This window comes from Hemiscyllium ocellatum, chromosome 8, assembly GCF_020745735.1.
Source record: "Hemiscyllium ocellatum isolate sHemOce1 chromosome 8, sHemOce1.pat.X.cur, whole genome shotgun sequence".
In the NCBI taxonomy this organism is placed as follows: Eukaryota; Metazoa; Chordata; class Chondrichthyes; order Orectolobiformes; family Hemiscylliidae; genus Hemiscyllium; species Hemiscyllium ocellatum.
Genome location: NC_083408.1, coordinates 89,598,336 through 89,614,243, shown reverse-complemented (window position 1 = coordinate 89,614,243; position 15,908 = coordinate 89,598,336). Strand labels below are relative to the sequence as shown.

The window sequence follows — 15,908 nt, the reverse complement described above, 5'->3', positions numbered from 1 at the left end:
GATGAGTGATCGTTTGGATAATTGATCAGAATATTAAGAATATCAGAATAGTAACAAGGTTACATAGGAGGAAGTGAGTTAGAAAATGGATAGCAAGAATATTTAAAAAGGAAATTAGAAAGTATATTGTGTTCCTTTAGAGAGTAAAAATGGGCAGTTAATAGATAGTAGTTCAGTCAAGAGTGCAGGAGGGCATGCCAGGAGCTTCACTAGACATATCTAAAAATGATCAGTCAAGAAAGAAGCTACAAAATAGGACTAATGTGCTAAGCAGCACAAAGAGCAAGTGATGGATTGAGCTAAGCAATCTGGCAACCAGCGGATCAGATCTAAGCTCAGTCGTGAATGGTTGTGGACAATTAAACAACTTGCTGGAAGACTATGTTGCACAGTATCCCCATTTTCAATACTGCGGGAGCCCTGCACATCAGTTCAAAAGGTTGATGCATTGGCAACAATCTTCTCTCGATGCTGTGTGGATGATCCATCTTGGCCTCCTTTAGAGGTTCACAGCGTCTCAAATGCCAGTCTTCAGCCAATTCAATTCACTCTACATGGTAGCAAGAAATGGTTGGAGGCATTGAATACTGCAAAGTTATCGCCCCAATTACGTTCTTGCAATAATACTGAAGACTTGTGCTCCTGGACTTGCTGCACCCCTAACCGACATGTTTCAGTACTGCAATGATATCCAACTGTTTGGAAAATTGCTCAAGTATGTCCTGCACGCAAAAAGGACGCATCCAACCTGGCCAGTTACTGCCCTATCAGTCTACCCTCCATCAGCAGTAAACAGATGGAAGGTGTCATCAACAGTGCTATCAAGCAGCACCGGCTCAGCAATAACCTGCTTAGTAATGCAGAGTTTGGGTTCCACTAGGTCTGCTCAGCTCCTAACCTTATTACAGCCTTGGTTCAAGCATGGATAAAAGAGCTGAATTCCAGAGGTCAAGTGAGCGTGATAGCCCTTGACATCAAGACCATATTTGGTCAGTGCATTTTGGCTGTTAACTGAAAGTTGGTGGTTTGAGACCACCGAGGGATGGAGTGATTGCTGTTCTCACTCTGTTTCATAAAATAGGAGGTATCATGGACAGTGAGGAAGGTCATCAGAAATTGCAGCTGGACCTTGATCAGATGGGGAAGTGAGCCAAGAAATGGCAAATGGTGTTTAGAACATAGAAATGTACAGCACACAACAGGCCCTTAAGCCCCCGATGTTGTGATGAGACTTAATTCTAATATAAAATATAGTAACTTAACCAAAGCACCCCTCAACTCACTGCTATCAATGTGCATGTCCAGCAGTCATTTAAATGTCCCCAATGACTTCACTTCCATCACCTCAACTGGCAATGCATTCCATGTATTCACAGCTCTCTGCGTAAAGAACCTCCTTTATACCTTGCTCCTACTATGTTCAAACCATAACTTCTTGTACCAGTCAATCCTGCCCTGGGGAAAAATCTCTGGCTATTGACTCTATCTATGCCTCTCATTATTTTGTACACCTCGATTAGGTCTCCTCTCTTCCTCCTTCTCTCTAGAGAGAAAAGTCTGAGCTTATTCAATCTCTCTTCATAAGGCAAGCCCTCCAGCCGAGGCAGCATCCTGGTAAACCTTCTTTGCACCGTCTCAAGCCTCTGTAGCTGCCCTATAGTAGGGCAAACAGAACTGGACACAATATTCCAAATGTGGTCTCACTAGGGACTTGTAGAGCTGCAGCAAAACCTCATGGCTCTTAAACTCCTGTAAATGAAAGCCAAAACACCATATGCTTTCTTAACAACCCTATCCACTTAGGTGACAACTTTGAGGGATCAATGTACTTGCACACCCAGATCCCTCTGTTCCTCCACTTTGCCAAGAATCCTGTCTTTAATCTGATATTCAGCATTCGAATTTGACCTTCCAAAATGCACCAATTTGCATTTATCCAGGTTGACCTCCATCTGCCATTTCTCAGCCCAGCTCTGCATCCTGTCTATGTCGCGCTGCAGCCTGCAGTACCCTCTACACAATCGACAACACCTCCAACCTTTGTGTCATTTACAAATTTACTAATCCACCCCTCGACCACCTCATCAAAGTCATTTTTAAAAACTGCAAAGGGCAGAGGCCCAAGAGCAGAGCCCTGCGGGACCCCACTCAACACTGTCCTCCAGGCAGAATATTTTCTATGTACAACCACACTCTCTGCCTTTTGTCAGCCAACCAATTCTGAATCCAGATAGCCAAATCTCCCTGTATCACATACTTCCTGACTTTATCAATGAGCCTACCATGGGGAACCCTATCAAATGCCTTGCTGAAATCCATATACACCACATCCACTGCTCTGCCGTCGTTGACTTGTCTTGACACTTCCTCAAAGAAACACTTATCTATATTAGAGATTTTGCATTTTGGAAAGTCAATTCAAGATAGGAGAGAATGCTCAGGCTTTCGGGAGTATAAAGGAACAGAAGGATCTTGAAGTTGAGGTCCACAGTTCTCTGAAAGTGGAGTCACAGGTAGTCAGGGCAGTGAAGAAGACTTTTGGCACACTGGCCTTCATCAGTCAGGGAATTGAGAAGTTTGGAAGTTTTGTTACAGTTGTACAGGACATTGATAAGGCCACACTTGGGGAATTGTGTTCAGTTTTGGTCACCATGCTGTAGGAAGAATGTTATTAAACTGGAAAGAGTGCAGAAGAAATTTACAAGGGTATTGCCTGGATTCAAGGACTGAGTTATAGGGAGAGGTTGGACTTTTTTCTTTAAAGTGCAGGAGACTGAGGGGTGATATTATAGCGGTGTATAAGATCATGGATAGGGTGAATGCATTCTCAGTTTTTTTTCTCAGGGTTGGGGAATCAAGGGCTAGAGGACATCAGTTTAAGATTAGAGGGGAAAGAATAAAAGGGAACCTGAGAGGCAACTTTTTTACACAGAGGGGTTGGAATGCATATGGAATGAGCTGCCAGTGGAAGTGGTTGACGTGGGTACGTTAACAACATTTTAAAAGGCATTTAGACAAACGTGGATTAGAACGACTTAGAAGGGTACAGCGGAATGGGGTTAACGTTGATGAACATTTTGGTCATATGGACTAGTTTGGGCCTGTCTCAGTGCTGTAGAACTCTTTAGAATCAGAGAATCATGGAAACAGGCCCTTTAGCCCAACAAGTCCACACTGACCGTCTGCAGAGTATATCACCCCAACCCATTTCCCTACCCTATTACTCAACATTTACCCCTGACTAATGCACCTAACCTACACATCCCTGAATGCTGTGGACAATTTAGCATGGCCAATTCACCTAACCTGCACATCTATGGATTGTGGGAGGAAACCGGAGCACTTGGGGGAAACCCATGCACACACTGGGAGAATGTGCAAATTCCACACAGCCAGTCGCCTGAGGCTGGAATTGTATCAGGGTCCTTGGCACTGTGAGGCAGCAGTGCTGACCGCCAAGCCACCATGCCGCCCAGATGAGACTCTGACTGAATCTGAAAACAAAGAGCCGTCACACAACTGGAGTAAATGGGAATCTGGAATCGAGGATGGGGAGAAACTCTCTGCTAGTTGGAGTAATATCTGGGACATACCAAACCAGTTGGAGGTCAGTCATCTCAGCTCCAGGACATCTGTACAGTAATTTAAGGTAGTTTCCTAGCCCAATCATCTTCAGCTGCTTCATCAATGACCTTCCCTCAGTCATAAGATTAGAAGTGGGGACGTTCCCTGATTGCACAATGTTCAGCACCATACGTGACAACTCAGATATTAAGGCAGCCCATGTCCAAATACAACACTACCTCGACCAATTTAGACTGAAAAAAGGCTAGCGGCATTCACATCACACAAATATTAGGCAATGACCATCTTCACAAGAGACCATCTAAACACTTCCCAATGACATTCAGTGGTGTCACCATCACTAAATTCCTCACTGTGAACATCCTTCAGTAACCTACTTCCTAACTGAATTTAAATGGTTTCCAATGACCATGAAGTCCAGAACCAGAGATCACAATCAGTCATTCAGGACTGGGATGAGGAGAAATTTCTCCACCTAGAGAGTAGTGAGTCTGAGAAATTCTACCATAGAAAACAATTGACAAAAAAATGTTTAATATTTTCAGAGGAGTTAAGTTAATTCTTGGGGCTATAGAGATCAAATCATATGGGGAGAAAGCAGTGACAGGTTACTGAGTTGGATAATCAGCACAGTCATACTAAATGGCAGAGCAGACTCAGAGCTAAATGACCATCACCTACTTTTACATTTAAATGAAACTGCCTCAAAAGTAGTCTACTGTGTTTTACCCTTTATTGCCCAACTATACAGGAAATTCTTTATCCAAGATTTGCACATGGAGTTATGCCCAATATATCCTTCATTTCTGATGTTCGACCTTATTACTGGTGTAAAATAAAAGAGACTGATTGTAAACAGTTCAGTTCTGAGTTCTCAACTGCAGCCAGATATTTACATGCTTTAAATAGGTTCAGGAATTTATAAACTGCAGTAACTGGTTTTTTAAGAACATCTCTTTGCTGTGGCCTGAAGGGGTCAGGCGATGTTAAACATAGACGCATCTTAAGAGCTAAACACATTACTGTACTCCAAGTATTACAGGAATAGGCATTGCATTATTTAATAAATGACTTGTATAACATGTCTCTTACAGTGCATTGATTGATTCAGTTTCTTTTCTCCTTGCCCTGAAATTTTAGAGGGTGGGGCTGGGAAGGAAATGGAAGCGCTAGAAGTAAATGAGCTGTGTGGACTGGAGAGTTGTCCGCAAAATAGCATTGCGATTCTGTGGTTGTCTTTCTAAGACTTTATGTTCAAAAACAATTGATAGTTAAGCTGATTTATTTTACACATTTGTCACACGTGCTTACAGAAGTGGCCTTGAAATGTTGATGACTTTATATCATTGTGGTTTTCTAATCCAGTGCTCTCATTCTGCTGGCCTTACTTGGCACAGTTGTATGTACTACAACGCCTAACTATAATAAGTTAGCTATAGTGTAGATGTGAAAAGGGAGGTCGTCTTTTTGATTTTTTGTCAAACAAGGCCAACATAAGCATCTGCAGTTTGGTGAACAAATGCCTGAAATGTTTAAAAATGTGAGCATTGAGCTACATGTAGAAGATGATGACTCTTTTAATTGGAACTGTTTCTTTTTATTTGATATCAACACTTTCTTTTAATAAAGTTCCTGGAAAAATGGTAGAGTATTGTATACGTTTAAGGCTGTGGTGGATAACCATTCCTTTTGTTTTTGTTGACAGTATAATAAATGGGTTTGCATTGCCCCTGAAGGCTGAACACAAACAATTTCTGATTAAGGTTCTGCTCCCTTTGCATACTGTGAGGAGTTTATCACTTTTCCATGCACAGGTAGGAATGTTACTTGATTTACTTATTTTCTATTGCTAGATTATTCAGATTGAGATTGCTCATGTTCAGAGGTGTAAGTGACCATTGATACCATCCATATGTGAAATTCTGCCATAAAGGGCAGACATGATCATTCCCATTTCACTTGTAAGTCTCCATTTTGCAAAACAATTTACATTATTTTCTCCTTTCAAAGGCTATAAATCTAACCTCCCAAGTAGAGGAGAGCATGAATTATTGCTATTTATATTTTGTTTTGACAATTTTTTGCAGTCTTTTGATTGTCAACAGATTTTCTAACTGTTTGAATAGTTTATCAATGTTCTTTGACAGCAAAGCATAATCTGTCCTTTGAATTCATTCAATCCTATTTGGCTCCAACTTATCCTCAGGTCATTTACAACGAGAACAGGGTCTATTATGAATTTTTCCAGTCATAAGCATGCACAGCATTTATCTTTGTGTTTCATGGTCAAATGACTTTTTAAAGTATGTGACCTGGAATTTATTTGGAAAAATAATTTGTGAAGTCAAACAGGATTTTTTTAGAAAATAAACAAAATGCCGTAGAGAAAATTCACAGGATCAATGCAGAATAGATGCTGAGATGGAAAGTGGTGCCATGATTCTTGAGTTCCAAACAATCTCTTTCATTTAATGACAAAGCTGAATCCCTTGTTGCAAATTTGGAATGCTGAAACTGATCCTTTTGTGTTTTTGGCCAGCACTCATGTTATTTGTTGTTTTTCACCAGTACTCTGTTTAAATTTATTTGATGTACTCAATCATCTCATGAATGTAAACTGAGATCAAGACTGATCGATCTTCCTATTGTGTCCTGCCTGTATCTTATAAAGGCAACTCTGGGTGGTGGTTGAGGATATTCCCGTAATGAACTTAGTGCCACCAACCAAATGTAGGTTATGTCAAAAAGTTGCACCATAGAACTACCTTGAAAATTTCAGTTTTGGATATGGCAAGTGTATTCAAGTATGCTTTACCCAGTTTTCAAATTAGCAATTTTCTGATGAAGTTTGAGAGAAATGGGATTATTTCTGCGATACTGCTACAAATAATTAATGCTGATGAAGAGTAAACTTGATTTGATCTAGGAAACACAGCAGACAACTTATGCACAGCAAGCGCTCTCAGATGGCAGTTGATAAAGGTGATCTGCTTTTGTTATGAAGTAGAAATCAAGTTGAGATACTTTCTAATATCATTTTTGGTATATTACTGTATTAATATTCAAAATTATGTATTTATAATTTTGGCTTGGGTATTGCAATGGGGATGTGGGGAAAATGATTAGAGATCTGATTTAATTTGTTGTAACTAAAGAAACCACTTTAAAGGCAAATTCTGTGTAATTATGCTTGTACATTATTTAATACCTATGAATGCACACTAGTAACGCTGTCAAATTATGATAATTAATGTTTCCAGTATTTGGTGAATAAACAGGGTGGGGAAGAACAAGTCAGGTATTCTGACTGTACCTCAGTCTTTTTTTGGATTTAATGGCTTCAAAACAGATTAGTTTAAAAGCTTAAAGAGTAGGATTCAAGAGTGTTGTGACCATTTTTCATTTAACAGTTGTGAAAGGTAGTAACACGTACAGAAAACTGAGGCATGATCGACAGACACCGTGGTAATCTCTGGGTTTATTTGTGACTTCAATGAGAGCTGTTTCAGTGCAATGTTAAGAACAAAAACCTCATTGTTTGGATTCAAACGTGAATTTTCAGAAAGATTTTGAAATTAACAACACATTCAATTCTTTGGTGAGGGAAGGAAACTACTGTTGTGATTATTTTACTGAATGAGGAATTCAACGGCTAACGGGAATTCGATGGCTAATGATCTTGAGGTCAGATTCCAAAAAGTTTTTTGAAAAGCAGCGTGGGAAGTTAAATTCAGGCAATTTGGGATATATCATAATCCATTTGTTTAGCTCCTATCTTTGAGGAAAGAAAACCTATTGGCCTTTGTAACTCATAAACCACAACCGTAAGGTTAACTCTTCATTGTGTGCTGAAATTGCAGACCACCAGTGGCTGAGGTGATTCACTCCTCCATTTTTGAGCGTGTTTGGAGATAAGCAGTAATTAGTGGCCTTTGTCCATATTACTATAAATGCTTTTTTAGAGTTTGTTTTTTTTTAGAAATAGAGAAGGAGTTCATAGTTTTGAAAGCTGGCTGTGTGGCTGAAACAATTCTTCCATGCTTTCTATTGTTATAGCATTCTCCTAGGGACATTTAGAAATGATGTGAAGAGTCCATGACTGGCTGTTGTGTGGGTTGAAGGACTCCATCCAATGTGGCTGGAGACTTTTTTTCTCAGTATATGTTATGTCAACAATTGTGTTCATAAAGATCTCCACCATCGTATGATTTCATGAGTAATTTTGTTAGCTAATCAGAAGGAATTACGGGTGTACAATTTGTTTTTATTTAGCTGTGTACTGAAACTTGTCAGTAACTCAGTTTCATTAAACTAAGTTTTTATGTGGTATGAGCAGTTGGTGACAAAAGCATTACTGAAATCACATTAGGCATACCAGCTATTTTAGAGAACAGTTTTCAAAGTTTGTGCTCCAATATATTTCAGATGTGTATGTTGTAAAGAAAGTAGTAATGATCTGTTTTATGTATTTTCTTTTTGTATTTTTTGCTTCGCTTAATAATTAAATTTCAGGATAATTATGCAAATATTGGTACTTTGCTGCTACAGTATTGCAATTTACAAGCATACTTATAAATTTAGATTCTCACAGTTGGGGAAGACTAGATGGAAGGAAGTTGAAACATTTGAAGAGTTTGTTCATAGTATTAAATTTGTTATACAATAACCTCTGTTGTCCAAACAAAATACTTCCTACCCGTCCTGCTCGGATAATCGTGGTTGTTCTGTAATGGGGAGAATTGCATTGTTGCCATTATACCAGCTATAGGTGGTAGAACCATAACAAGCTTGTAAGAAACAATACTGTACTACTCAAGGACAATAGCTTGCAGAAAAACCATCACAATTCTGTTTAATTTTTCTTTCTGATATACAATCTTGCATCTTTGTAATCTCAAAGGTGGGTAATATTTCAGGCAAAGCTTGATTGTAATACATGACCAATTTCTGCTGTCTTGATTTGATTTTTGTATGCATGTTGTACAAAGACTTTGGTTTGGATATGGTACAATTGGTATTTTTTTTTAAAAGAAAGTGTTCTTTTTACTCTAACAGTCCATTTACTTTTTTCAACAGCTGGCATATTGTGTAGTACAGTTTCTAGAAAAAGATCCAACGTTAACGGAACCGGTATGTTTCACAAATGATTCCCAATGAATAATTTTTTTCAAAGAATGCTAAATTGGATTGATCTTAAAATGTTTGTCCTGTATGCTTCAGGTCGTCAGGGGTTTACTGAAGTTTTGGCCAAAAACCTGCAGTCAAAAAGAGGTAAGTATACAATTTTGAACCTACACCTTTCTAAATTTGTCTAAAGAAAAGTGTAGGTTGCAATGATAAGTGATGAAAAATGCTAATTACAAAACTTTTAAAAACTGTTCACTGTTATCATTCAGTTTCTTCCTTAGCACTCAAGTGCTTGACTGCACAGATTATCTTCAGAATTGTTTCAGCAAAAATTCTGTTTGCTGCTGAAGTTAAAGAAGTTCTTAAAAACATTTTTTTGTTTTTGTTGATCATATAGAAGAAAGGCTCTAATAACAAACACTCCTAAATATTTATTAGGATGTCACAATGAAGTACTTACAATCCCATAATTACAAAAGAGAATTAAAGGTCTAAAATGCCATGAAACAAATTATTTTCTTGAATCTTCTGTGGAAGATCTGTTGTGAGAATGCTAAGATGTGGGTTTCCTAAATAGATTGCTGCTGTTTCATATAATACTGATGTTTGAAAGTCTGTTTTAAAATTGTGAAAATATTTAACTAGCTTTATTCTGTAAGAATGCAAAAATCCGTTAGAAGCAAGGAATCTTTGGTTGCAGCACAGCAACCCATTTAGCCCATTGTCTGCATTGGCAATCTGAAGGAGCAATTCATCAAGTTCTCTCCTCCTATCTTCCCTACCCTCCTTCCCGCCCCCCCCCCCCCCCCCCCCCCCAAACCTTTTCTTTTTTTCCCTCTCCCTTTCCCTCCCTCCCTCTTCCTGCTTGTTCCCCTGCCCCAAGTACTACAGTGTTTCTTTTCAATTAATTCCATTCACTTCCTAATCTCTTGATTAAACTGATCTTCATAATGGCTGTAAATACCTCTGCATCCTTCATAAAGTGTGGTATCCAGAAATTAATATTTTAGTTGATACTATTATGGACCAGGCCAGACCCCTCTCAACATTTCTAGAATGTAGCCCAGACCCTAACCGTTATTTGATTTAAGCAAGTGTACAGTGGATATTCCAGGAGAGAATCAGCTGGTCAGACTGTTTAGTTTTAAACAAAACAGAATTTATTTACAAGATTACTGAATGAAATACACAGCACAGAAAATAGAATACCAAAATAACTTATCCTATCCGAACACGACAGGTTATCCTGACGTAATGACGCTGTTTGAAAATACTTGCAACAATCCCAATAAACACTACTTTGCACAGCAGGTAAAAATGAAACAAAGGCTCACAGGTTTAGAGTTAGAATAAAGAGTGGCAGCTTCTTCACACACACCTATGACTGCTAAACTGCCAGAGCTTCTGATCTGGCCACTCCCCTTTTAATTATACAAGTCTTTTGTTAAACTTGAAAGCCTTCTGCCTGAGGCAGTATCTGTTAGCTGTAAACAAATGGGCCCTAAAATCTGTCCAAACTCTGACTTTTCAGAGTCTGGGCCATTTACAACCTCTCTGAACAAAATCAAGGATGACATAACCTTGCCAGAATGAACAGCCTCGTAACAATATCAAACTAGTATATTGCACCTATATAAAACAACTACTTTGTTTTTTATATTCGGCCACTATGTATAAACCTGGAATATCATGTGCTTTATTAACTGTTCTCTCAACCTATTCTGCCATTTTTGGTGAATTCTGCATATAAACATCCATGTCCCTCTGTTCCTGCATCCCCTTTTGAAATTTAACCTTGCTTTTATTATGTTTCTCAACGGCATTCCTCCACAACAGATAACTTGATCCTTCTCAAAGTTAAGAATCTTTGCCATGTGCACATACATTTCACCAACCTCTGGCATTTTTAGGTTCTACACTATCCTGTTGATCAACAGTGCTTCCAAGTTTAATATTATCTGCAAATTTTCATGTGTTTGACATTTAGGTCATTTTAGATTTATATGTACGCATCTTCATTTGGAAGAGCAGAGTCCTGATAACTAGCTCTTAGGGTGCTCCAGTATGCATTCTCCTCCAGTTGTAAAACAACTGTTAACTGCTACTTTGTTTCCTGTTTCTCAGTCAATTTCTATATTGCTACTGTCCTTTTTATTTCATGAGCTCAAACTTTGCTCACAAGTAGTTATACAGCAAATGATCAAATGCTGTTTGGAACTCCTATGCATATCACCTGTAACACATTCATCAACGCATTTGGTTTAACAAAAAAATCAAGCAACTTAGTCTTGATATTTTCCAGTAACAAATCTGTGCCAGCTTTCCGTAATCAGCATTTAACCAAGTAGCAATTAACTTTGTCCCAGATTATAATTTCCAAAATTTTAAACCAGCTCTGAGGTTAAACTGACCAAACTGTAGATGCTGGATTCATCTTTACACCTTTTATAAATATGGCACATGTTGAAATTCTCCAGTCTTCTCACACCGTGCTTAAGTCTGATGAGTAGTGGAAAATTATGGCCAGTACCCCTCTTTCCACTCTCTTACAGCAATGTCCCTGGATGCATTTAATCTGAACCCGGTGCCTTATCAACTTTAAGTACAAACAGTCCATTTCGTACTATCTGCACAACATTTTACAATTGTTTACATAGTCCTCTTGTAGCTAAATATTACCCCATCAGTAATACCCTTTCCAACTTCCTAATATGATCACTGGAGTTTGTAACTCTGACTTCTGTTCTTTTCTCTTGATGGTTTTTCACAATTCTGTATATCCATAGAGCCAATATTATGGAAGTAATTTCAGAATAGTTTAACCGATTAGAACTGCCAATAACGTGGCTATAATTTCCATTATTTGTAAAGTAACATGATTGATTTAATTGAAATGCATGTCTTGGGGCAGACTGCAGTACATGATTTGGTTCATACAGGTAAATGAGCATTGACCGCATTAGTTTGGCTGTTTGATATTAGCTTGGATGTGAACTGATATTATATGAAATTAAAGCTTGAAGTGGAGAATAGCTAGCAGAGAAATTCTGACACAAATCTATTAATTTAAATGTGCAGTCTCATTTTCTAATGAAAACCTAATGCTGATGACAGATTCTGGTATGCTATGACCAATTTTCATGTTTAATGTATAAGTATTCATTTTTGTTTCCAAATTTATAATTTTAAAGTTTTGAGGCATTTGGTTTCATTTTCAGTGAACCTATAAGCTTTGCTTCATAGAAACTTGCACTTTTTCTTTTCAAACTTCATTCCATTTCATAGGTTTGTGCCTTAAAATTGTTTTTCTAAAATAAAAACATGTCCTGGTGTCACAACTTCCATCTGTTCCCACTTCCCCATTGCATGGTGAGATCATCTATGTTCTGTGTGTCAGGTATGATTGACAGCCAGTCATCTCTGACACTGAACCAATCATATTCCAGGTTTCCAAGTCAGAATATGGGGACAGGCATTCCTGCTTATTCGGGTCACAGCAGCACCCCAAGACTTTGACAAAATAATGGTCCTGGTGAAGTAGTAAGACTGCTTATTACGTTTCTTTTCTGCATCATGAGCAGTAGAATTTTCTAAATTAACCATGTAGGACATTTGAATAAATCATCTGTAAAAACTATCAAATCTGTAATGTGCTTGTCCAGGTTTGTGTTGTAGAACATGTGTTTTGAGCGATTCTATTTAAATTCTTGGTCTGTTGATAAACTATTGTGTGAAAACCAGGTAAAATGCATATACTCAGCTTTTACTATTACTATTTAAGACCCAATTTATAATTGGCAATGATTAATGAAGATTTATTTTGGAACTTTCAACTCCACCAATGTCAAAATGGGTAATATAGATTTGACCACCTGTGATGATCCTGTGCAATTGTCTCTCAGGGTTGAGTGGCTAATTCACTCCTACCCATTTCATGTATCTGCCACAGTTGAAAATTCCATTTAATTTGAAAAGTAGTTTAGGTTTCATTTTAAATTTAGTAGAAGCAATATTTGGAGATCTGGTATGCAAAGATGGATTATGGGGTATTATGTGCTTAATTGTTTAAGTTTTCTAATGAGTTACACTTCTTTTGTTACAGGTTTCACAATAATGCAATAATTTCAAAATGTTATATTTTAAGACTTTATGTTAGAGAACTCAATGATACATAAATAATGCTCTTAGGTGCTTCCACTATAGAATGAAATGAAATTCTTAGATTAGTATGATTTTCTTTTTTAAAAAAAATTTTGGATTTCATTGAAAGAAGATTGTTTAAATGGGCAATAAACATCGATGATTTTTTTAATTTTGTACATATTTTTGTTAATACCTAGCTCTTATATCAATAAAACTTGAGATTAAAGTAAATTTGCCAATGTGACAAAATGAAGATTGACTAAAGAGATGCTTTATTAGTATGTCATGAATTTTGCTTGTAAAATGTCTTATTGTTTTTTATTTGCTAATTCATAATCATGTTTTACTAGTCTATTAGGATGTTATTCCTGAAATTATAAACACAAGTTTAAGCTATTGATATTTTAAAGGAATAAAGTGATATTTTGGAATAATTCAAATGCTAAATAAAATGAAAGCAATGATGTTCTGGAGTCCCCAACATCTCTGCTTTTACAAGCATGGAATGGAATTGTTCAGATCAAATCATGATTTTCATTTTTGACCTGTGCTGAGGTAGCTGGTGATGGTCAATAGTAGTAAGGGTATCATGGTACTTCACCTCAGTGCTTCTGGGCTCGACTGGGGAAAGAGCAACCACTATTAGTGTGAGAAGTGAATGTTGGACAAGGAGATGTTTAGGCACCACATAATGAAATAAATTGTCATGAAGTTGAGCAGAGTTTTACTGAGATTTATAGAATGTTACCTTTTGATTAGTGAATACATTCAGGACAGGTGGATAGGAAACAAGATTAAGAAATGGATTCAAATACACAGAATTTGCAGAAGCATTGATATGCTGAATTACAGATCCACAGGTTAAGTGACTTATGTTGAGAACATCATAGCGTTAAAATATTTTGTGAAAATTAATGACTTATTGCTTTATTTCATACTAGGTCATGTTCCTTGGGGAGTTGGAGGAAATCTTGGATGTTATTGAACCTGCACAATTTGTAAAAATTCAGGACCCACTCTTCAAACAAATTTCCAGATGTGTTTCCAGCCCTCATTTTCAGGTTAGAAGTTGCTTCTTATGCTATAGGTGGAAACAATATTGCCATTAGCACAGCACACTTTTGGGATTTTGACATGAATTATTTTTTCTCCATACAACAGAAGTATGTTCAATCTGCTAGAGTAGTACATTAATTTATTGAGTTAGGGGTGTTTGGAAATAAATGACAATAAATACCTTTTTTCTTTATTTGCATATGTAATAGATATTTAAAAATTGTTAAAGGTCCAGGAAGAAAATTTGAGAATCAGATTTAACCTGCTTCTTCATCTTTTCAGCTGGTATTTGTCTCTTGACGATTGTAGTATTGTAGAAATGTTTGATATTTTTGCTGCTCTCAAGTTTAATTTGTATACAACAATTGTAGCCTATACCTTGACCTGTTTTCCTACTTACTGTCGACATTTTTATTAAAAATGCATACATTTGGAACATTTTTAAAAATAAAGATCATAATTAAGAAAAAAGAACAGCAATACTGTGCCATTAAATTTCTGATCACTACCGAGAGAAGTCCCAAAAAAAGTTTTGAAATTAATTAGTCTCTGGAATTTTTGGTAAGCTTTCTTTAAGTGCCTGTAGTAATCTTGGAAGTCCTGTTTGCTAGGTTCTTTAATACCAGCACATGATTATTTCACTGTATTCTATGTTTGTTCAGTGGGAGCATGGTGCTGAGTTGGCTGATCATACTGAATAGCGGAGAAGGCACTCCTTCTATGAATGGTTTCTATTTCAATTTGTTGCATGCATACATTTGAAAACCCTTTAACAGCAGATTAAATTGAGATTAGCATTCTCTCCTTTTCAATTAAAATATTCTTTATATCACAATGTACCTGCTTGGCTCCACAGCCTGAACTGTGTACCTATCATTATTTCACTATTTTGTAGCACATGGTCTACAGGAAGATGAAGAAGCACCGGTTAAATATGTGTATAGAATTCATTTTTTTCAAACATAAATTTTAATAAGAAATGGTATATACATTAATCTCAGCATCACATTCCTACTTTCACACTACAAAGTAATCTTGATTTTGCATAATGCAGATATTTGCTTTTGTCTGAACTTGGGTCTCTTTCCTGGTGCAAGAACATTGAGTTTAGCACCTTGACATGGGCGGAGATAAATCCTTAAACTCTGCATTTCAACACTTTCTCAAGGAGATAATTAGCATTTTATGCCTAATTTAGATTTGGATATCAATTAAACTTGAATTGACTTGCCGAACTGTTTAACATTCCTAGCCCAGGTTGAAGTTGAACTTGTGTATAACAATTCTCCATTAGGTTACTTATGAATTGTGGAGTGAATGAAGAAAAGTTTTTGTCAAATCATTTCAGAAGTCAGCCCATAAATTATAAGCTAACTACTATTAATTACTACAATTATCATTTTAAATTTCAAGGACATACAAAACTGAATAGCTTGGTGTGTTGCCTATTTTAAAATGAACAACTGAGTTTTTTAATAATGAGTATGAGGTTGTGACACTAATTCAATAGTTTCAATGAATTCAGTCATGCACCACTTAATTTGTAGTTTAATTTATGAAATTATGCAAGACTGAGTGGAATTAGGATTAAACTCCCTAAGTATATCAGATTAACAACATTGGATAGACTGTCTGTTGAATAGATGAAATCCAAACATGGATGGTTAATGATGCTTCTGGTGTGGTAAAGTTGAACTGATTTTCCAATATCATTAGGATGTTGGCATTTGTGAGAAGTGATTCACACTGAAAGAGATGAACTTCTGTAATGTCATGTAGTACCAATAACTAGATATCCCAAAATGACTGCAAAGTTTCATTCATCATCTTATATAAAAAAAATCCAACAGTGTTATGGGCATAGCATATTTACATTCCATTATTTCTAGTCTATGGCAAGCACCATATCAACAAAATTGAATAACGCTAGTTTGACTAAAGCTTTTCTTGTGTTTCAATTAGGTTTGATTTCCCCAACAATTTTCAACACTTGCTTT

At 36.9% G+C, this 15,908-nt stretch overlaps 1 protein-coding gene across 1 annotated transcript in view; it reads left to right on the top strand.

Annotated features, from left to right (window-relative positions):
• Positions 1–15,908, top strand: part of ppp2r5eb (protein phosphatase 2, regulatory subunit B', epsilon isoform b) — an 85,958-nt gene that overhangs the window by 64,398 nt on the left and 5,652 nt on the right. The window contains exons 7-10 of the mRNA XM_060829343.1: positions 5,291–5,399; positions 8,662–8,715; positions 8,806–8,856; positions 13,797–13,916. Of these exons, the coding sequence (XP_060685326.1) occupies positions 5,291–5,399; positions 8,662–8,715; positions 8,806–8,856; positions 13,797–13,916 (334 nt within the window). The remainder of the gene's footprint in view (positions 1–5,290; positions 5,400–8,661; positions 8,716–8,805; positions 8,857–13,796; positions 13,917–15,908) is intronic.